Source organism: Numenius arquata, chromosome Z, assembly GCF_964106895.1.
Source record: "Numenius arquata chromosome Z, bNumArq3.hap1.1, whole genome shotgun sequence".
NCBI classification, from domain to species: domain Eukaryota; kingdom Metazoa; phylum Chordata; class Aves; order Charadriiformes; family Scolopacidae; genus Numenius; species Numenius arquata.
This window is the reverse complement of record NC_133616.1, coordinates 17,295,404-17,317,815: the sequence shown is the minus strand read 5'-3', so window position 1 is coordinate 17,317,815 and position 22,412 is coordinate 17,295,404. Positions and strand designations below refer to the sequence as shown.

Sequence of the window (22,412 nt, the reverse complement as noted above, 5' to 3'; positions counted from 1 at the left end):
AAAATACATTAAAGTGTAGTCACTGCATTTAATCTTTTATATATGGAAGACGATGAAGTTAGCTTGCACTTGAGGGTAACCTAGGACTTTGACAATAATACATATAATTGAAAAAGATTATCTATATTGATATAGGTAGGGAGGGACTTACATGACTGTTTTTGAACAACTTTCTACTTAAAAGGGGTATTTTCAAACAGAATCTACTCAGACTGCTAGTTCAGTTTTACAGAAAGTAATTGAGTAGTCAGAAGCAAAGGCATAGCACCAATCATTTGTCACTGTTTGCAATAATATGTAATTTCCCTATGCTTATCTCTAATAGTAAAAAAAAAAAAAAACACTTTAAAATTTATCTCTTAGATACAACTAGAAAAGTTATGCAAAATCTAAACTCAGTTAAATGTTGCTAAAACAATCTTGACAGAGTAACATTTGAGGGAGTTTTCTATTTATTTTGAATAGCTTTTTCCAGATGTTTAGGAATAAAGTTTATTGTGCATGATTAAAACCTTTGGTGGAAGCAAAATATAAATTTTACTCAGATTTGTATGAAGAGAAGATGCAAGAGCTCACCCTGGAAAGGTACACTCAAGACCAATGGGCAGGCGTGCTACTTTTCCAGTAAGTGAGGGTAGATTTGGCTCTGGAATTTTTGGACCTATGCAGAAGTCTCTCTATAAACTCTCATAACCCATAACATTCACCTAAAGGCTGCTTGTCCCTTACCCTCAACACTGTATATTAAATGCAGAAGCAATAGAGAATGTATAAAACATGCCTTTCAACACTGATTGTCATGGCTTTACTCTTGCAGCAAGACCATCCTGCTGCTACATAGTCTTTCGTGCCTAAACAGAGTAGTATAAAACTTACTCTAAAAGAAATGAGTTTATTTCTGAGTTGTATGAATATGCAAGGATGAGTTTCCCTTAGGGTTTTGCAGTTAGTATCTTTCTAAAGCAGCTGTTTATGGAAAGGATAACATATACATGCTGACGGGAAGTGCATCCTGGAAATGCCACATGCCCGCAGAAATAACAGTGGAACTGCACTGCTCCTAGCTGAATGTGTTTTGCAGATCAATCAAATATATTAACTCTAAACCAGATTAGTTGAATTGTGAAGGCAAAAACATACACACAAAAAGTAATGTGGGGAGGAAAAAGAAGGAATGAGGTAGCTTAAATGGAAATATAACATCTGAAGCAGAAGTCCCTTTTTTCTGAAACAAGCATGAGACAGTGCACTCATCCATCTCAGCAAGATTTGAGGAAAATAAAGTTGGCATATGTACAAATAAATAAAAGATGAAGGATTTCTAGAGTTTTGCAAAGCTTGTTGGTTTTACTCTTTTGCTTTTAAAATCTTTCAGACTTCATAGAAAAAATTACTCACTGCTTGCTCATACAGATAATATGTAGACATCTGTACATAGACTATCTAGAAGATATTTAAACAGGCACCATAGAATAATATAATCTTCAAAATTTACTAATGAAATGAAATCAGAAAAATAACCGTTTAAATTATTCACTTATAATCATGGTGACACTGAATGCATAATGTGTGTTAACAACTAAATATGTATGGTATCTATGAAAAAATCACCCAAATACAATATAACCTGTGTTTCTAATCAATAATGACTCTCAATTTAATGTTTAAAGATAGAAGAAAAAACATGGCATGTTGGTTTGAATAATGAAAGCTGCTTTGATAATGTCCTTGGATGAACTTCCTCCTATAGAGTGATTTTGTTTCTTTTTCACGGGTTTGATTCTAAAGGTTGGATCTGAAAAATACTTTAATATATTTTCTTTTTTCATCAAGAATTGTGGGACTATTAATGTAAATTTCAGAAGGAAAAAATATTCATGTGATCTGAAGTTAGATTCGATTCAAGACCATTTTAAACCTAATTTCAATGAAATGAGAGCCTTAGTCTGTTAAGGGAATTATAAAACTGTTTTTGTTTGCAAGTCAGCTAAAACTTTTCTGTACCTGTGTACTTAGAGGGTGCAAAAAACAGTTGCAATAAAAATAAATGGTGGTTGTTTTTTACTATTCGTGCTTAGTGCCATACATAATGCTGTGGGTGGCTAGATTTCTTAACATAATCAAATATTGACATGGTACTGGTTTCAAGACAAACAACTGAATTTCTTTGAAGTTCATGGTTTGATTACTTTGCTTCAATGGACCAACTAATAGTAAAAAAGAGTATTCTTTTGATATTCTTAACAGATAATAGATAGGCAGTGGATTATTAGATTTTCAAGATCAATCTTGTCATTCAGCAGGTGCCCAGTAAACACGAAGCTTCTAGTTAAGGAAGGTTTCCAACCATTTGCAAGTTAGATAGCACAATTTTTGGGTAAATACTCGCTATTTTCATTAGAATCTGAGTCCTTTGAGTTGTTTCCAATTTAACATCCTTCTCAACCTTTTTCAAGCAAAGTAAATGCTATGCCTTTAAGATAAGGATATTCAAATAGGTGCCCTGAATCCAAGAACTCACACTCTCATTGTGTGATCTCTGCTGTATAACTGTATCCATGTAAGTTAATAATTATGAAGTTTGCATTCTGAGCATTCCTCTGTTCTCATTAGGTATCTTTTTATTGTTTCTCACTTGTCCCAGCTGTGGTTTATGATACCGTCTCACTGTAGCATGCCTACATTAAAGACACTCTGCTGGAACTCAGTTCACCTAGTCAAATCTCCAGTACCTCTTACAAAGCCCCACTGACTTTTCTCAGCCTTCACAAGGGCAAACCCATGTCGGGATCTGAATGACAAATTCAATTGCAAGAGCAAAACCATGGATCATAAAATAAAACCATAGCTTGTGAGAAGAGACTGTCCTTAGGAATTTTATTTTCTCCAGTGGACTGGAGCAAGGAAGAAATGAGGAGCCATGCCCGTCCATGCAAATAGAGATAATGCTCAGCAGGAAGCTCAGGAAGCTAATGAAGGTGGCTTTAGCTGAATAGGATCCTGCTGCAGCTGATGAAGAGAGAAGCTCTTCCCTGGAGGTGATAAAGAGCAGCTGCATTCAACTTCTACTCTGAATCATCATCTGCAGGACTCTGATTTTTGCTGACTGTGTAGGGAGCCTAGGGAGACTCGCCAACTCATTTAGCCATCAAGGTAAAGCACCTGAAGTCAGCTGATTTGAAATTTTATTATGCCTTCCTACCTTATTGCCCATTCTCGCAAAAAAAAAAAAAAACAGGACAAGTTAGGCCACTGGTCATTGTAGATAACCGTGTGTAAACAGTACAAAATGCAATGGACTGCAACTACTCCTGTTCATCCTCCATTGCTCAGGATTGTGGTGTTCTTCCTGTTCCTCTCTCCCTCAAACATCAGTCCTAGACCTCCCATGACTGACATCTTCCAAGGGTTCATCCTCGGGGCTGGGCCATCTGCCCTAGCCTTACCCATTTCACTCGATGCATTTTCATCCTCAATATCTAAACTGAGAAACATTAATTCCTTTAGACTACTCAATAGGTGGATATTGTAGTTGCTCTGCAGGATAATTTTGTGGATCTTCCAGTAATCAAAGTGTTCAGCAGGAAAAGCAGGTAATTTCTGACTTAGTCCTTTTCTGCATTCACTAATCTATACTAAGTATAAATTCTATACTTAGACAAAGTATAGAACAATGACACCTATTTATGACTTAGCCATAACTTTTTCCAGATTTGACTTATTCAATGTATGTTTTTTTAACTTTTCTTTAGATGATACAAATCATGGTGGAGGTAGATAATTTAGAACAAGGAATCAATATCTTTGAAATGCTGTTTCTCTGGTCAGCAAGGAATACTCTATTTCTTTGAAAACTACATGTGATAGTAAGAGAGGTTATATCCCACATGATCACTAATCAGGTAAAAACAATGCAATTAAACAGTCTATACAAAGGACTGAACAAGTAATTAGAATTATGCATCAATGGTTTTAGTGCACCTCACTTTTGGGTGAAGAGTACAAGAGGTTTTGAGGGACGGGTAGGAGGTGGGCAGAGGAAAGAGAACAACAAACTAAAGACAAAGTGAATGCCTGGCTGAATTGAACTTAATGACTCAGCTGTTGAGAGTTCATTCAGGTGGGACTGCCGGACCAACGCAGTGGCCATGTGAAATCTGGCCCACAGTCTGTCTGGCCTCTTTCCAAGACAGCAAAGAGCAGTTGCCCAAGGAAGACCAAACCATAGCAAGCACGGAGTGACGTTTCCTTTAGCATATCCTACAGGCTTTCAGAAATTTGCAGCTAAGGAGCTTCTGGATCCAGATCTGGTATTCACGTGTTTAATAGCCCTCAGTGTGTGTTTCCTCCAGTGGTTTGTCCAATTGCCTTTTGAGTTAATGTGATTAATGTGACACTGCCATGGTTTCAAGCTGGTCTTGCTGGTTGTCCTTGGCACTGTGCCTTGTGCTGGGGTGACTTTACCTAGGAGGGCCCAGAGTGACTCAGTGTCTTTAGAGCTAGAACTGAGACCTGGGTGCTCCTCATCTCTTAGGAGAATGCTACAGGGTCACAGTCGACCCCCTCAAGGGTATTGAAGAAGAAGAGGAGCATGTTCCCCTTCTTTCTCCCCCTAGTATGAAGCTGGTACCCTAAAAGTTAGGACATTCTTCTACAATTCAGGTTAACCTCCCTCTGGTAGAGGAGAGAAATGAATTTTTTATGACCTGCTCAGTCTTTTTTTTTTTTTTTCTTTTTAATGCCTAAACATCATTTTGTGGGTGGTGTTTAGGCTGCTAAATCATTTTTTTCTTTATATTATTTTATTATCTTCAAAGTCTTGCAGACTCTGGTAAGCACCTGCAGTTTTAGTCCGAATTTAGTGTGACTTTAGGAACAGGTCATCAGCAAAACTCAGATGAGTTCTCAGAAAAAGAAAAGCCTCTGACCTAGATCCAGCCTACTTGCTTTGACATCGAGGTTTGCTCTTTTTGTAGAGCCAAAATAGGTTTTCAGCTGCAAAACTCCTTTGCTTCCTGCTGTCACTGCTTAATAAAATAATGCACAGCTCTTTGTAGGACATAGTATTTGATGAAGGACTGTTATTTACCAAAAAAGAAGACCAGCCTCTTGAGGGCTCAGATATTTAGTAAGTTAATTTCCTGAAGAACTGTAAAGTAACCAGATGTAGCCCAAAGTCTCAAAGGTATCAGGTTAGGAAATAAATCAAAAAACTGACAAGGAAATCATTGCCTTCAATACCATCTAAGTGAAGAAGAATACTTAAACCAGCACTGAACTTCTGCCTTAAAAACTGAGTTACTTAAAGAGAAAATAAAATATGATGAAAGTTATATTTTTAGACTAAGGAGATAAATATTTGAATTTGCGTATGTGGTACCAAACATCATTTTACCAGGGAAATTACCTGTTTTTTAAAGCACTGGAAGTCCTGAATCCTAGTCCCAAACTTTATGCTGATTCTCTGTGTGAAAGTGGCATTGGTTCACCTTGATTCATTTTTAAGCAGATTAAAACATATTCAGACTCTATGTAGACACATTTGCCTTTATGAGTGGATTATATTAGACTGTTTTAATCTACTGTAATCTGCCTTTTTTTTTTCTTAAGGACACACTTCTGCAAATACTTACCAAAAAAAATATTTTTTTTTCTTATATAGAACAAGGATGAAAGGATTTCTTGGAAAATCAGGCTTTGTACGTTTTGAGATATTCTTAGTTAGAAAATGTTGTGATACTATGATTTTGTGCATGTCTGTCTATGTACATTTCAATTTATCTATCAGGTTTGCCTAGCCTTTTTCCTAATGATAGCCTTTTCTGCCACTTAAAACATTGATTGTTTACTTCCAACATTGGAGTACTGTGTCCAATTCCGGGCTCCCCAATTCAAGAAGGACAGGGAACTACTGGAAGGAGTCCAGCGGAGGGCTACAAAGGTAATCAAGGGAATGGAGGAAAGGCTGAGAGACCTGGGTCTGTTAAGCCTGGAGAAGAGAAGACTGAGAGGGAATCTCATCAATGAATATCGAAAGGGCAGGTATCAAGAGGATGGGTCCAGACTCTTTTCAGTGGTGCCCAGCGACAGGACAAGGGGCAACGGCCACAGACTGAAGACAGGAAATTCCATCTGAACATGAGGAAAAACGTCTTCACTTTGAGGGTGATAGAGCACTGGAACAGGCTGCCCAGAGAGGGTGTGGAGTCTCCTTCTCCGGAGATATTCCAAACCTGCCTGGATGCGTTCCTGTGCAACCTGTTGTAGGTGAACCTGCTTTGGCAGGGTGGTTGGACTAGGTGATCTCTGAAGGTCCTTTCCAACCCCTACCATTCTGTGATTCTGTGATTCCTTGGTTTTATGTAGCTTCAAAATTACTTCGATTTGAAGAGAATGGTTGTAGCACTCAGAAAGCTAAAGTCCACTGCCAAAACCATAGCATTTTCATTTGTCATTTGGGATCCGATGCTTCACGTAATTTTCTGTCTAGTCTAAGCTGATCACAGAGCAGAGAGATGGAGTTCCTTCTTCCCAATTCTCTTTTCTAAATTGCTTGTAAATATTGTTTATGACAGTGGATAGTCTTCCTAACAGTTTTCAGTAAAGCAGTACATTGTGGAGTCACGAGTCAGGTTAATGTCACTTCACTCCTTCAGCCATCTCCCAGAACTGTACTATATTAAGCTCACACTATCGTCTGCCTGCTCTTGACTATCAGAAAGCTACTGTTGAAAATTCAAAGCTTTCCTCCGTGGTTGCATTATAAAAGCATTTCATAAATGGTTTGATTCAATGCTTGAGGCTTGTTAAGTAAACTGTTTTGCATCATATCCAGCTCCTTTCACCAACTGAAAAGAGCAGAAAAAAAAGATATGGTGTCTTTAATGCACTCTGATTTTTTTACCTCATCTGAATAGTGCAATTTCATGAATTCAGTTTCTCATCAAAAGTCCTTCCTTGCAAGATTTATGTATTCTCTTCATAGACATGCCATTCTTTTGACTCTTTTTTTTCCCTTTTCTTGTAAGAAAGTGCTTCTCTCTGGGATGCGTTGTTTGCCCAGTGAAATTACGTTTACTAAAAACCTGTAGATGTTCTTGTTGTAATCACTTATTGTGACCACACAATTCTTATTGTGTACTTACTGTGATTAGAACATATTTTCCCTTTGGCAGACAATGTGTATCTGTTCCAGTCAGTCCCTTGTAAACAATGGCGCTAAAGTTCATTTCAGGATCAAAAAGCAGTGTGATTTGAACTTCATCTAGCTTTGAGCGTGCTATGGGAGAGGAGAAACAAAGCCAAATGTCTTAATCAGATTTTTAGATCATTTGATAAATTTCAGTAAGAGGCTCTTGGAGAACAAAGTTCAGCATAGAATGGCATGATAACATTTGCACTTTCAGTGATATGTATTTGTAAAAACTTCTTTTTTTTTTTTTTTGTTTTTTAATATATTTTGTGATAATGAAATTGATTTCAAAGAAGGGGAGAAGGAATGCTCTCCAGTGTCAGTAATTGTCACTAAAGATGATGCCACTTAATAAGTTTGAAAACAGATTTATAAAAAAATTAGTCACAACTGGTAGGCAAAGTCTCAAACCCCACAATGTCCGCCTTGTAGAAGAAGTTCACATCCTGCGAGAGTTCTTTAAGGAACAGAAACGCAAACCCTTTGAAAATTCCTTTCTGCTTCACTGCATTCTGATCTTGCTTTTTCATCAGATGGACATGAGACAAAGCAACAGGTACGTTTTGGAAAATTCCTCCACCAGTATTTGTCCCTTAGTTTGTCACTGACCGAGTGACACGGGGGCTGTATTAATACCGGTGGATTAAACATGCCCAGGTCTGTTTTATACCCTGCCTCCACAGCCCAGCGCCATACAACTGGACTTCTTAGTTACCAAGGCACGGTGGTCTCAAGTGAACCTATGATAACTCTCAGGCTGTGTTCAGGGGTTGTTTTGGAGATTATTAATTGGCCCAAGCCAAAACCACCACTTTATGAAAAATTCCAAGTACAGACAATCAAATTCCACAGTGAGAGAATGTTTCCTACCATCATTAAATTTTCACATGTGAATAATAGACATAATCTGTATTTTAAACTTTACTCTAAACTTTATAAAAGCTTTGTGACAACTTTTTAGGATGTAATTCCTTAAAAATTCTTATTAAAATAATCCTTTGGAATGAAATGTTATTTTAAATGGGATTCATGCATTACAAACTTTTTTCTGTCTTCTGGGCTCAGTTAAGGGAGCACAGTGACCAGATAAAAGGTTGAGTCAGAGTAGGCTGAGTCATAGGCAAAAGAATAGAAAAGTTTTTTCCCCATAAGTTTTAATTTATCATTTTGTAAATTTGTGCTTAAGCCAAATGTCTGCACTTCTGTTACTGTTTATGAATTGCCACACTGTTTCTACAATTAAAATTATCCATTCTTACCCTGAAAAGGTGATCATAGGTAGATATTCTTGCTGCTTGCTTTTAATGTGGGAATGTATTAGCAAATACAGATCCAATTTTTTCTGCATGAGGAAAAATAATCAAAAGAAGAAAGATCTGCCATGCTACATTGTTTTTGTTTGATGGCTAGTTCCAAAGACATAGCACCAAAACATGAATAAGCTGTAATGACAGCAAAATCCCATAACAATTCTGAACAAAGTAAATATATGATATTTAGTCATTACTCCACCAGTCAAACCTCTTTTCCTGTGGAATGCAATGCCAAACACTTTCTAAAATTTTTCTGCCAGTGTTGGTCTTGAAAGTATATGCTGAGTCATTTGCACCATCTGTTATCTGTGCACGTATCAGCAGAGAGAAATGCTGAGAAGTTTCTGAAGACATCTGCTTATTCCACTGAGCTTACCGATTCAGTTTTTTTTTCCTTAAATCATATGTAGTTACAAACTTCCTAAAATATACTCTTCTTCCTTGTGCTTCTTAAGATTTTTAGAATAACAGCAGAATTTTTAGCCTTCCAAGTCTGGTCCCACCTTGCCTTTGTTGACTAGTTTTAGAAAACAACAACAGATTCTTAGTAATAATAGCTATGATATAGGGAAGCTCTACAGAGAGACTTAGATAGATTGGATCATTGGGCCAACATCAATGGTACGAGTTTCAACAAGGGCAAGTGCCAGGTTCTGCACTTGGGCCACAATAACCCCAGGCAGTGCTACAGGCTTGGGGAAATGTAGCTGGAAAGCTGCCTGGAAGAAAGAGACCTGGGGGTTCTAATTGACAAGCGGCTGAATATGAGCCAGCAGTGTGCCCAGGTGGCCAAGAAAGCCAATGGCATCCTGGCTTGTATTAGAAATAGTGTGACCCCAGAAGTAGGGAGGTGATTGTCCCCCTGTAATCAGCACTGGTGAGGCCACACCTCGAGTATTGTGTCCAGTTTTGGGCACCTCAATACAAGAGAGATATCGAGGTGCTGGAGCGAGTGCAGAGGAGGGCAACGAAGCTGGTGAAGGGCCCGGAAAACAAATCATATGAAGAATGGTTGAAGGAGCTGGGACTGTTTAGTATGAGGAAGAGGAGGCTGAGGGGAGACCTCATCACTCTCTAGAACTACTTGAAAGGACACTGTAGAGAAGTTGGTGCTGGTCTCTTCGCACAGGTAATTAATGACAGAACAAGAGGGAATGGCTTCAAGCTCCAACAGGGTAGGTTTAGACTGAACATTAGGAAAGAATTTTTCACAGAAAGAGTGGTCGGGCACTGGAATAGGCTGCCCAGGGAGGTGGTTGAGTCACCATCCCTGGATGTGTTTAAGAGCCGTTTAGATGTGGTGTTGGGGGATATGGTATAGGGAAGAACTTTGTAGTGTAGGGTAGATGGTTGGACTCGATGATCCCAAGGGTCTCTTCCAACCTAGACGATTCTATGATTCTATGATTCTATGATGAGAAGTAGAGGTTTTGCAAGATAGTACATCCACCATTGCATGAGTTTTGAAAAAGTAAGTATTGCACACCTTTCCCATTGGCCAACTTGTTTATTCATTGTGGTATTCAAACTTTGAAAGTTGAAATGCCGCGATGGTATTTTGTTGTATTTTCTTGTCTGAGATTTTAACTAATGTGTCATTCTAAGGTACTGTATGAAGTCAGTATGCAACTGACTGATGGACAAGTATCTAAGCTATATATCTATATCAAAATGTATATATGGATTACTGTCGAAATGATTGATTTCATCTGGAGGCCCAATTCTAGTCTCATGTCAGTGTTATGCACATATAACTGGTTGACATAGGGAAATTACTGCTAATGGATATAACTTTGTCCTGGTTCCAGCTGGGCTAGAGTTAATTTTCTTTCTAGTGATTGCTATGTTTCAGATTTAGTATGAAAGGAATGTCAGTAATGCATATTGTTTTAGCTGTTGCTAGGCAATGTTTATACTATTCAAGGACTATTTTTAGCTTCCCATAGAAGCTGAGAGGGAGCATAGACAGAACAATGGAATGGCCAATGGAATATTCCATACCATAGATGTCATTCTCAGTATATAAGTGGGGCGTGGCTGGTGGCAGAGGGAGAAACCGCAATCACTGCTCAGGTCGGGCTGGGCAACCAATTTACCGGATGGTGAGAGTGACTTGTGTCTTGTATATTGTTTTACAGAATCATTTTGGTTGAGAGAGTCATTTAAGATTGAGTCCAACCGTTAACCTACCACTGACAAGTTACCGCTAAATCATGTCCCTCAGCACTACATCTACACATCTTTTAAATACCTCCAGGGATGGCAACTTATTACTTTTATTATTATTGTTGTTGTTATTTTCCTTTTCCATTATTGTTCTATTAAGCTGTCTTTATCTTAACCCATGAGTTTGGGGTTTTTTTCCCTTTCCCCTCCTTTTCTTCCCCTTCTCCCCAGGCTGTGCAGGGGAAAAGGGGGAGTGAGCAAGCAGCTGCATGGTTCTAGTTGCTGGCTGGGTCTAAAACACAACAAACTTTTATTCTTAAATATGAAAGCAGAGCCAGAATTTGAAGACATGTAGATGCCAAATCCAAAGCGTGAGAAACTTTTGAGGACAATAAAAGTTTTATGGAAATTTAAGTTGGGAGAATTTGGCCATTGAACTTAGGTGATGCAGGATTTGGTAAGAAACACTTGTCTTTTTTTCTAGTTCTGTCTGGCATACGTATTAGAAAAGTCATTAACATGCAGGTATAGCCTTTCCTTAGCATGTCTTTTTGATTAGTTAAATATATTTTAAATAATTCTTAAATTTAAGAAGTCTTTAAGAAACTGTTGGAAATAATAGGTTGCAAATAAATATATACAAATAACTCATATTGTGGCTATAAAAGCCACAAATACAGTTTAATTGAATTCCCATTAGAAAAGACTGTACTGTAATTTTTATGTCCACAACAATGGCTCGTGTCCTCCAGATTTTAGGCAGATGTTTCCTTGGGGCCAATACTGCATTACAGTATGTGCTACGATGCAAGCAAGGATGCTTTGCCATTTCCTCAACCTTTGAAGCCCCACCCTGAACTTTATATTTATTTTGTGCAATAACTTCCTGTGACAATGCTAAAACCAGAGGGCTTACTTATGGACTGTCTAGCTGCCTCCATGCTCATAAATTAAAAGTGCCCACTTTTAATGGGCACTGGGGTAGGACTGGGATAGGATCTACCTACTGTGTCCATAGTATTAATCTCCTTTGGGTTTCAGTACAAGACAAGCTTGTGCCAGCTGCCTAGAAGGAATGGTTCCTCACCCACACCAGCTCCAAAGTAAACCTGCTATTGCTTGGGAGAGTGCTACATGGCCAGTGCCATACAAGGGCAGTTTCTAACAATGTGCCCATATAAACGAAGTTCTAGAGCTTAGAAATGCATTCTGATACTTTTTAATTTACATACCGTTTATATCCTCTCAAGATTTGTATCTATCTTCTCTCCTTCATATATCACTTACTTTCAGAAGTACCAAAAAACAATGGTGGACATGAATGGATGCGTGTGACTGATTACAAGGCAAGCTCTTTGGGGTAGGGACAGGCACGTCTCCATTCATGCTATGGTTTTGAAAGGGAGAATGAGGCGTGTGAGTTCAAGATCCTTGTAGAAGATATTTCACTTAATTCCCAGGTCAATCTTTGCTCCATGATTGTAAATCATGCCCTTGCAAACTGAGAGGACCATTTCTGTGACACATGCAGCAACCATGATGTGAAAGGAAAAAAGGAACTGAGTCAAAAATGTGAAAACCCTACTGTCTGTGCAATAGTCTGCTTGTTATGAGATTTCTAAATCAATTTATATCTCAGTGCAAGGGTATGGCTGAGGGAAGATAAGCTACGCCTGAGGGAATGACTACAATATGGGAGTGGAATTGATTTGTCTGATGACAACAAAATCTCCTGGTGAAAACCTCCATAGATTCCAGTAAAATAGAAAACCTTTCTTAATCCAATGAGAAAAATAATTTGCCTTTTATTGTTGTCCTGTAGAAGGTGCCGTGTGACCTTTCCATGATTTATTTCATGTAAGCTGAAAAGTTAATATTGCAAATAGGTATTTGTAGTAGGTTTGTGTGAAATTATGAGACAAAGGATAGCATCCTGTGGTGAAGGAAGAGGCTTGGAAACAGACTTTTAAAAATCAGAAGTGACCTGTGATTAATGTGTTCTTCAGGATAACTGCTAAGTTAATGTATATACTCACAGAACTAATTGCAAAAGATCAGTGATCATTGCTTTCACAAATGTGAGGATTTCCTAATGTCATCAAGCTAGATTATGTAATCAATCGTTGGTTAAACAGCTTTGGTATTTCTCACAATTACAGTCTTTAATAGTTTTTCCAAATTAATGTCATTTCATTTAAAACGTTAAACCGATTACTGCTAATCTGGAAACAGTGATCAACCTATTGTCAACTAAGAAATTAAATGCCCTTTTTTACTGATTGGTAGGAGATTTTTTCAGCTCATAGAGGTTTGTGGTTTGTTTTTTTGTTTTTAAAATCTATACATTAAAAACAGAATATGACCATTTAGGGAAACATTTAACATGTATTTCTAGAAATATTAATATTTTAAAAATATATTAAAGAAAAGATGGCTATGTAAACACAGGATTCTTTATTCCATAGAATAGGCTTTTATTAACTCAAGGATATTATCTGTGAATGTGTTATGTAAAAATCTCCTTATGATGCAAGTGCAAAAATACTTTTTATTAAAAAAAATCTCTGTAGGCTAGTAGCAGAGGAATAGCTGGTCCTCACTTTTCTACAGAAAAGAGCACAACGTTGAATGAGGTTGTGGAAAATTCCAACCTGTCACAATGAAACAAAGTTAAAGTTGGTCCTGCCAAACCCTGAGGTTACACAACATAAGTATAAAAATAATTAAATAATAATTATTATTTCATATAGTAGCGTTGGTAGTAGCATACATGATTTATAGGATTTGACATTTGAACCAGTGTTCTTTTAAAGCGGTTTGTATGTGGGATAAGTCATTGGGCAACACGATGCTGAAATTTGTACCCCACAGTGGTATTTGTTCAGTATCATCTTAAAAAAAAAATCCCCATAGAAACTAAAAAAACAATGTTTGCAACTGATTCTACAAGAAATGAATGATTATTAAGGAAAAGAAACAAAATAAAAAGCATTGACAAGTGTTTTCAGCAACAAAATCCCCAGACAAATCCAAGTTGAATTGAAATATTTTGTCAGACTTTTTCACCAAGTCTTTTTCTCCTTCTGCCTAAACCCTTTCTACCTATCTGAGGACCATCTCCTCAGGACCATCCATTCACAAATTCCTGAAATGTGCCTGGCCTGTAACAGGGTCTATCACAGGCTACATAGTAATATCTAATGTCGCTTGTATAACAAAATGGCCATTTGAGATGGCCTTGACCTCCAGTCAGATGCAATCACGACTGTTGGAGGTGCTGGATCCTACTTTGGCTTATATAGAAAGGTAGGCATGTGGTTTAAACATAGATTTGTTTATTTTGTACATTTTTAGTTATTTCTCTTCTGTCATTCCAGCACACTTATTCCCTCACGGTACTACTTCTCAAGTATTATTTAATTTATTTTTCACCCACCCTACTACAAACTTAGTAGAAAACCCTCCTGTATTTTATTTTTTCTTGCTTCTCCTCACTTCCATTTTCTTACTCTTTCTTAAAGACAATGGTATTTTAAAATTGTAATTCACAGACTTGGAAAGAATCTGTCAAGAAATAGAATCAAACAGCATTTGGATAAACTCAAAGACTTTGATGTAAAAATATTATCTTACTGAAAGAACCTTAATTGAGATTTATCACACCAAGGATAGGATAGAAAATATTCAAAGACAAGATGGAGACCAGCTTTTATTTTTATTTAATATTTATAATAGTTATGCTAAAAAACACAGTTTAAGAGCAAGGTCCACTGCATGGAGCTCTGCAAGAACTGATCCTCTTCTTCTGAGCCTCTTGAATACTGTGGCTTTAGTAATGCTACTGCTAGCCTTAAAAAACACATATTTTTTTTCCAGCAAGCAGGTGGGGTTTTTTTAACCCCAGTGTAGTCTCTATAAAGATGCAACTGCAAAAGAGTTTGTTATGGGTCTCTAACAATTCCCTTATTAATTATTGCCACTCAAAGGAGATTGATACTAGCTGGAAGGAAAGTCCTTCAAAACAGACCATGCCTTCATTCCTCTAAGTTGCTTTCCTGAGAGGCAGGGCACTTGCATTAAAATACCTGCACTGACTGAGACAGGAAGGTGTATCTGTGCTCCATTTCGGTATTTGAGTCCTGAACTAGAGATTTTTCATGGAAGTTTCTTCAGGTTTTCCAATTTTAAGTACCTTTTGAAACCCCAAGACAAAAGAAAACATTTCCTCATTACTCAGTGAAACCTAGCAATCAGCAATCTAAGATAATTTTTTTTTTTTTTTTTTTTTTTAAGTACAGACATTGAAAACCTATTCCTTAGCAGTATTTACAGGACAAAATTTTCATCTGTGAAGACAGAAACAGCTCACAAATCTGAAAAGCTTTAACTTAGAAAGTGAAAATACAGAGGAACCATTAAATTGAAAATTATTAGTGAATAAATAGTAACTTTGTCATCTGCAATCCAAGAATTTTTAGCTTAGTTCCTGTTACCAGTTGTTTTAGCTAATGGTGGGGAGGGTGGTCTAGAAAAAGCACTTTAATAGATTAAAAGCAGAAGAGTAGATAGTAACCTTGGCATTTAAATGGAAAGAGAGCAAGCCTGAAGCTCTCTGAAAAACAAGAGATTTTGATCAGAGCTTGTATGGGTGGAAGAGAGACACAGATAGCGATATTTCAAACGTGAATTTTATATGTATATGCTACTGCTGATTTGGAGATTTGTTTATATTAACAGGATTATTATTTTTGGTCCTGTTTATTAGACATTATACTGGATAACTGCCTAATCTTACTAAAGTCATTCCAGTTCTTCCATCTTTGCTTCTTAATTTCTGAAATTATTCTCAGTTCTTTGTGGTAAATAACTGTGTTTTCTCATGTACGCTGCATGCCTCCAAGCACAATTTGTTTTCCTGTTCTTGTTTCATTCCTTTGGCAAGGAAAATAGAAAAATCTGACAAGGAGTCCCAGGGCTTTCTGGAATGTGTTAAAGTGTCTTCTTTTCTCTGGGAGCAGCCCCTTTGTCTCTATGTAAAGCTAAAGAGAGGATGATGACAACACCTTAGCAGTTTTAAAAGCTTGTGAGTGAGCTGTCAGGTCCTTCTAATCTCCCAGAGAGAATGAGAAGGGGTAGCTACATATCACAAATGCAGGACCCAGGTATTCAGCTTTTCTTTTGAGCTGTATTTCACAGACCTTGGCTATGAACATGGGTTTGTTATGATTGCAGAATAAACAGACTCCTTTTGAATTGAGATGCTTCTGGTATAAACACAGTATTACAAGAAAATACAGGACAAGCAGACATTACAACAAATAACTTTTTTTTTTTTTCTGTCCTTGAGGAGTGAAACAGCTGATAAGATGAAATGTGGTTGTGTTTTAAAATGGACAACTCTGAAAAGAAAGAAGTGGGGCCATAGGAGTATGTTCATGCATATTAAAACAAAACACTACTTTCTTGTGCTTGATAAGTCTGTGTGCTCAGATCTTTCTAATCTGTCTGCCATGGACTGTAAAATAAAATTGACCTTTTGTCTCCTTGTAATTAGGTTAACACCCACATTTAAGAATACAATCATGTATTAAAAATAGTCAATTTTATTTCATCTCACTGTGCTAAGTATTATCTGGCAGGATCTCTGACGCTTTATCTAACAATTAATTTAGAAGGGATATCTCTTCTCATGCACAGAGGATACATTGTCAGACTGCTCTTTCAAAGCCAGTAATCTATGATCCCACTATACAGGTACAAATCTATTTTTTCCTTCAGCTGCTTGCTGGCTCAGTCACTTGTCTCTTTTCTTGCAGAACGATTCCTGGGGAAAGCAGTACTCATATGCACTCTTCAAAGCCATGAGCCATATGCTCTGCATTGGTTACGGAGCCCGCGCCCCTGTCAGCATGTCCGACCTCTGGATAACCATGTTGAGTATGATCGTGGGGGCAACTTGCTATGCCATGTTTGTTGGTCACGCCACTGCCCTCATTCAGTCTCTGGATTCCTCACGGAGACAATATCAAGAAAAGGTAACTCGTTTTAACTTAACTCCTTAAGCTTTGAAATAGATTAATGGGATGTTGTTGCTGTGGAAAAGGCCAAATGAGTTTACATGAAGTAGTCTGGTAGCATCTGATTCCTGTGGCAGATTTCATTGAACACAAAGGAATTCAGAACGCTCCATGAGCTCAACATATACCTGCATGAACCCACTTTCCTCAGGGAGCAGACAGTTTTGCATGTCACGTGCATCGAATGAAATCCTGGATGTGAAACTTGCTTTAAACTCTTCTGTGAAAACTCCATCCCCTGGTTCAGACTGTGCTTTGTACCCCTGTGCTACACTCTGTAGGTACTTGATCTACGTAGCTTGAACAAGGGCTTTGAGCTCAGTATCATGGGCATGTCTCTAAAATTTTCTGTCATTCCTTTGGATTGCAGTTTAGAGATGACTTTGGACATGTCAAAAAAATGGCCTTTAAATGAAGATCAGACCAAATCAATTAGTTTTGTTTGGAGCTGTCTCAGAACAGGTATTTGTTTGCTTAATAATGATACTGTTTACATGCTAATCCATGACCTTTTAGGTCCTCTCCATGGACAAAAGGAATGGTGGCCAAAGCGTAGAAAAGTAGAGAGAGTTATGTGGAAGAGAGTTCTTTATGAAACAAGAAGAAAAATGTTGTTTGATTCCTTTTAGGTATGATTGGAATTAAAAAGACATAAATGGGTACAGAGTGGGAACTTTCTGGGATGAGTACTAATTAACACTGTCACTTTTGTAATAAAAGTCAGAGGCAAATGTGGGTGAAGCTATGAAACCAGTAGATGAGGCTACGTATGGTGGCATAAAGAAGAAGGGATCAGAATGAACCTCAGCAAGGGGCAATAAGCATGTGCAGAGTTACTGAAGTGCTTTAAAGAAGCCAGAATTGGTTATTATAATAAATGGTAAACTGGAGAGGCCATGCCAGGAAAGAGGTCAGCTAAGCAAAGTAGTGAACGCAGGGAGTTCACATCAACAAATAAGAAACACAGCCTGAGCAATAGTATTTGGCATATAGCCACAAGAAAGTCCAGAAAGGCAAACTGGGCAGAAATCCCGGTGTGATGGAACACAAACCTGGGGGAGGAACCTGGCAGAGAGTAAGTAGAGGAGAGGGTGACCCTGGCATCTGCTGAGGATGAAGAGAAATAGCCTGAGTTTTCTGGGCAAGAAAGAGGGGAAAGCCCCAAAAAGATCTGAGTAGGAAGGATTGGGCTGTTTTCCTTACAAGTAGGCAAAGAGGGAGAAAATGAGAGCGTGTGGGAGAAAAAGTTTACATTCCGTTTTGTTAAGCTCCAGTTGTAACAAGACCACATGGTCAATATGTCAGAGACAGGGAGAGGTAAGGGATGAGCTGCAAATCCAGTAACAGAAGAATTAGCCAGTGACTGACACATTAATCTCATAGCTGCTTAAAACAGAAGTTTACGAGCAAGAAAGCCCACATAGTGACATATTTGCTGAAATTGCCCTATCTTCCTCATTCAGATCCTCCCAAAGCTCAGGGTACACAAAACTAGAACAGTCATAATTCAAAACAGAAGAAATAAACACAAGAAGACAAGAGAAACCTTTCATTAAGCCAAATATATGAAACACCAACTAAGAGCACCAGCTAAGAATTTGACCTGTGCTACGCACTGCGTGGTGAGAGAAATCAAAGTATGGTAAGAAAGCGAATACTGCTCCATGTGTTTACTGTTACAGGCCAAAGACATCATTTATCAGAGGAAATTAACAGTGATTATAAGCTGTCAAATGTAGAAGGTGGACAATTAAATCACACACCAAGAAATGCCACAAAAAATTATGCATCGGTACATTCTGGTGACTTTGAAGAAGTTCAGATGTGTTTCTGCTGAAGTCAGTGAAACTGTTTTCAGAGAAAAAATACCTCTCAGATTGAATACATACAGCAGATCTTGGTATAAATGAGTGCAAGACCAATACCTGACAAAGGAGAAAGACATGTCATATTCCCTGAAAGTCTGACAGGCCATTCTACCTTATAAAAAGACTGAATAAATCAATGAATCAGTGACATCTTAGAACTCTCCTTCCCACTTTTGGTATAAGTCAAAGATGAATGCCGTAGTAAATAAAAGTAGTATTTTAAGTGATAACACCTTTGATATTTTCTAATATCTACGAAGTCACCACATCTTATAGCCATTTGCCTTTGCAAAGCCAACATTTATTTTAAAGAACCAGAAATGCATATGCAGAACTTGCTAACAAACTAGTGTGAAACAAAGCAGCCAAATGAACAATCACTTGACAAAGAGGTGAAGATCATTGCTTAAATATTTCTTCCTTTATATGTTGGCAGTTTTTAATAGGAAGATGTTCACCTAATGCTGTGGTTGTCATCGAATAATTTGATTGAAGACAGGTTAACATTTCCTCTGTTCCAGTCTGTTGTTAGCATAAAATACCTGGGAACAAAGTCACAAGCTAATAGAAGCAAGAATTGTAGTAGCATACAGATTGTCTCATAGGATGAAATTTTTTAAACTGTTTTGATAAAATGACAGCTATTAGATCCATTTTCATTATGCTATCATTTTGTATATTTTGATTTTTCTGTATTGGTAAGCAACTAAAAAAACACACACAAGGTTTCAAAACAAAGTTTCAATTGTTTACAAATGAATAACAGAGTTATGGCAGGAGGGTGGCTTTAGATTTTGCAGTACAAAGCTTTGCACCAAATTTTTGAGTCTGCCCCTCGCAACTCCAGTTTGGATACCTAACTATAAATTGTCTGTGTAACCCATGGGGAGACACTCAACAGCCACTTGCAAGAGGCAACAAGCTCTCAGGGACAGCTTTGCAGCAGCAGTGCCTGAAGTGTGATTCCATTTCCCTTTCTGGTCCCCGAGGAACTCCACCATAACTGATTTCCACTTAGACATCAAGCCGTTGACCACAACTCTTGAGTGCAACCATCCAACCAGTTCCTTATCCACCGAGTGGTCCATCCATCAAATTCATGACTCTCCAATTTCGAGATGACAATGTTGTGCAAGACAATGTCAAATGCTTTGCACAAGTCCAGGTAGATCACGTCAGTTGGTCTTCCTGTGTCCAACAATGCTGTAACCCTGTTGTGATCTTGCTAGGTACAGAGGTGAGACTGACTGGCCTGTAGTTCCCTGGGTCTTCCTTTTCCCCTTTTTTAAAAATGGGAGTTATGTTTCCCCTTTTCCAGTCGGCAGGAATTTCACCAGACTGCCATGGTTTCTCAAACATGATGGGTAGCGGCTTAGCAACTTCAACCCATGGATGTACCTCACCAGGTCCCATGGATTTGTGCACCTTCAGGTTCCTTAGATGGCCTCAAACCTGATCTTCCCCTGCAGTAGGCAGTTCTTTATTCTTCCAATCCCTGCCTTGGCCTTCTGTAATTTGGGCAGAGTGGCTAGAGCACTTGCCAGTGAACACTGTGGCAAAAAAGTCATCGAGTACCTCAGCCTTTTTCATATCCCGGGTAACCAGGTCTCCCATTTCCTTCTGGAGAGGGCCTACATTTTCCCTAGTCTTCCTTTTATCACTGACCCATGTATAGAAGCTTTTCTTGTTGTCCTTGATGTCCCTGGCCAGATTTAATTCTATCAGGGCTTTAGCTTTCCTAACCTAGCTGCTCATCCCTGGCTGCTCAGACAATTTCTCGCTATTCCTCCTGAGCTACCCGTCCTTGTTTGCACCCTCTGCAGGCTTCCTTTTTGTGTTTGAGTTTGTCCAGGAGCTCCTTGTTCATCCATGCAGGCCTCATGGAGTCTTTGCCTGACTTCCTTTTTGTTGGGATGCATCGCTCCTGAGCTTGGAGGAGGTGATCCTTGAATATGAACCAGCTTTCGGGGACCCCTCTTCCCTCCAGGGGTTTATCCCAAGGCACTCTGTGAAGCAGATTCCTGAAGAGGCAGAAATCTGCCCTGCTGAAGTCCAGGGTAGTGAGCTTGCTGTGCACCCTTCTTGCTGCCCTAGGGATCCTGAACTCCACCATTTCATGGTCACTGCAGCCAAAGCTGCCCTTGAGCTTCACATTCCCCACCAGCCCCTCCTTGTTGGTGAGAACAAGGTCCAGCAGAGCACATGTCCTTGTTGGCTCCTCTGTCACTTGGAGAAGGAAGTTGTCATCGACGCATTCCAGGAACCTCCTGGATTGCTTATGCCCAACTGTGTTGTCCCTCCAACAGATATCAGGGTGGTTGAAGTCCCCCTGTAAGGACAAGGGATTGCAAACATGGGGCTGTTCCTATCTGTCTGTAGAGGGCCTCATCCACTTGGTCTTCCTGGTTGGGTGGCCTGTAGCAGACCCTCACTGTAACATCACCTGTCCCTGCCTTGCCTTTAATCCTGACCCATAAACTCTCTATTGGCTCCTCATCCATCCCCAGGCAGAAATCCATGCACTCCATCTGGTCATTGACATAGAAGGTAACACATCAAGACTTGGTAGGCACTCATTCAGTCAGTGATGCCTCTGTATTTTCATAAGAAGAATAAGAGGTAGCTCTTCCATGTTTTCCTAATTTTCAAGCACTTTGTGGTTAAACTGAAGGTGGAACAAAGCAGATACCAAGTTATCAGCATGCTCATTAGTACTGCTTTGGTGCTTAGGCAACTTTTCTGGAAGATGTTAGATATCTTTAAGTATCTCATCTGTAAACATCAGGGACTGTATTCCCATGAGTCTAGGAAATAGCAATTCTAGTCATGATGCAAATGTGTAGGAAAGGAAGAACTATGTCAAACTCAGGACCACATCACTCTTTCACTAGGCTTGTACTGGCTTTTGGTATACTTTTTATTAAACTAAATATAGATATCCATATACATGTAAATGTATATATAATTATTTGTTAATTTGCCTTTGCTGGAGCCCAGAGTCAGGTGACATAGAGTGAAACAGATACAGAAGAGTTTCCATTTCCTACTATTATATAATATATATTATATAACATAAAATAATACGTACCATTGATAAAATCTTTGAAAATCTAGTTATTCTGGCTTTTTGCGCTTAAACTGAACAGATGTTCAAAATACAAATTGCAGAACTTGAATTTTAGATACTCAGCTGAACTTGCAATACTGGAGTTTTAGGATGTAATTCCTGGATCTGATCTGACCTAAGCAGGAAAGTTTCTCATGAAATACTGATTTCTAAGTTCAGTAGCTTTCCACGGTGTTTGTACTTTTTTTTTAAAAAATGGACCTCTTGGTTTTCTGATGCTGCTAGTGACTTTTAGAAAGCCTGAAAATAGTGTAACGCAAAAATGTTCTGTGACTGGTCTCAAGTCCTTCTCTTTACTTAGCAATAGTCCATTTTCACTTATACAGCATAATTTTTGCAATTGGTCATGTCCTAATCAGATTGATGGAGAAGGTGAGCCACTTGTCAGATAAATCATATCTTTTCTGTGCAGTTGTGTTACAGTATACATGCCACCCCAAAGGAATTACTTCTTTTGGAGCATGAAGGATGGTATGCTTTATTGTACAGTTAAATCTATTCACAAGGGAAAAGAAAAGGGAAATGAAGTAAAAATCTTGTCACTGGCTATCAGCCTGTAGTTTTGCAAGTGCTTATAAAAATTTCACCATCTTGCACAGATATATATCCTGTTTAGCTTTGCCACAGCACAGTATTTTAAATAGTAAACAAGTTTTGAAGTATGTCACA

The 22,412-nt window shown here is 38.4% G+C and overlaps 1 protein-coding gene across 1 annotated transcript in view; it reads left to right on the top strand.

Annotated features, from left to right (window-relative positions):
• The window catches only part of HCN1 (hyperpolarization activated cyclic nucleotide gated potassium channel 1), a 198,669-nt gene that overhangs the window by 117,768 nt on the left and 58,489 nt on the right, over nucleotides 1-22,412 (top strand). Inside the window, exon 4 of the mRNA XM_074166104.1 lies at nucleotides 16,488-16,706. Within this exon, the coding sequence (XP_074022205.1) occupies nucleotides 16,488-16,706 (219 nt within the window). The remainder of the gene's footprint in view (nucleotides 1-16,487; nucleotides 16,707-22,412) is intronic.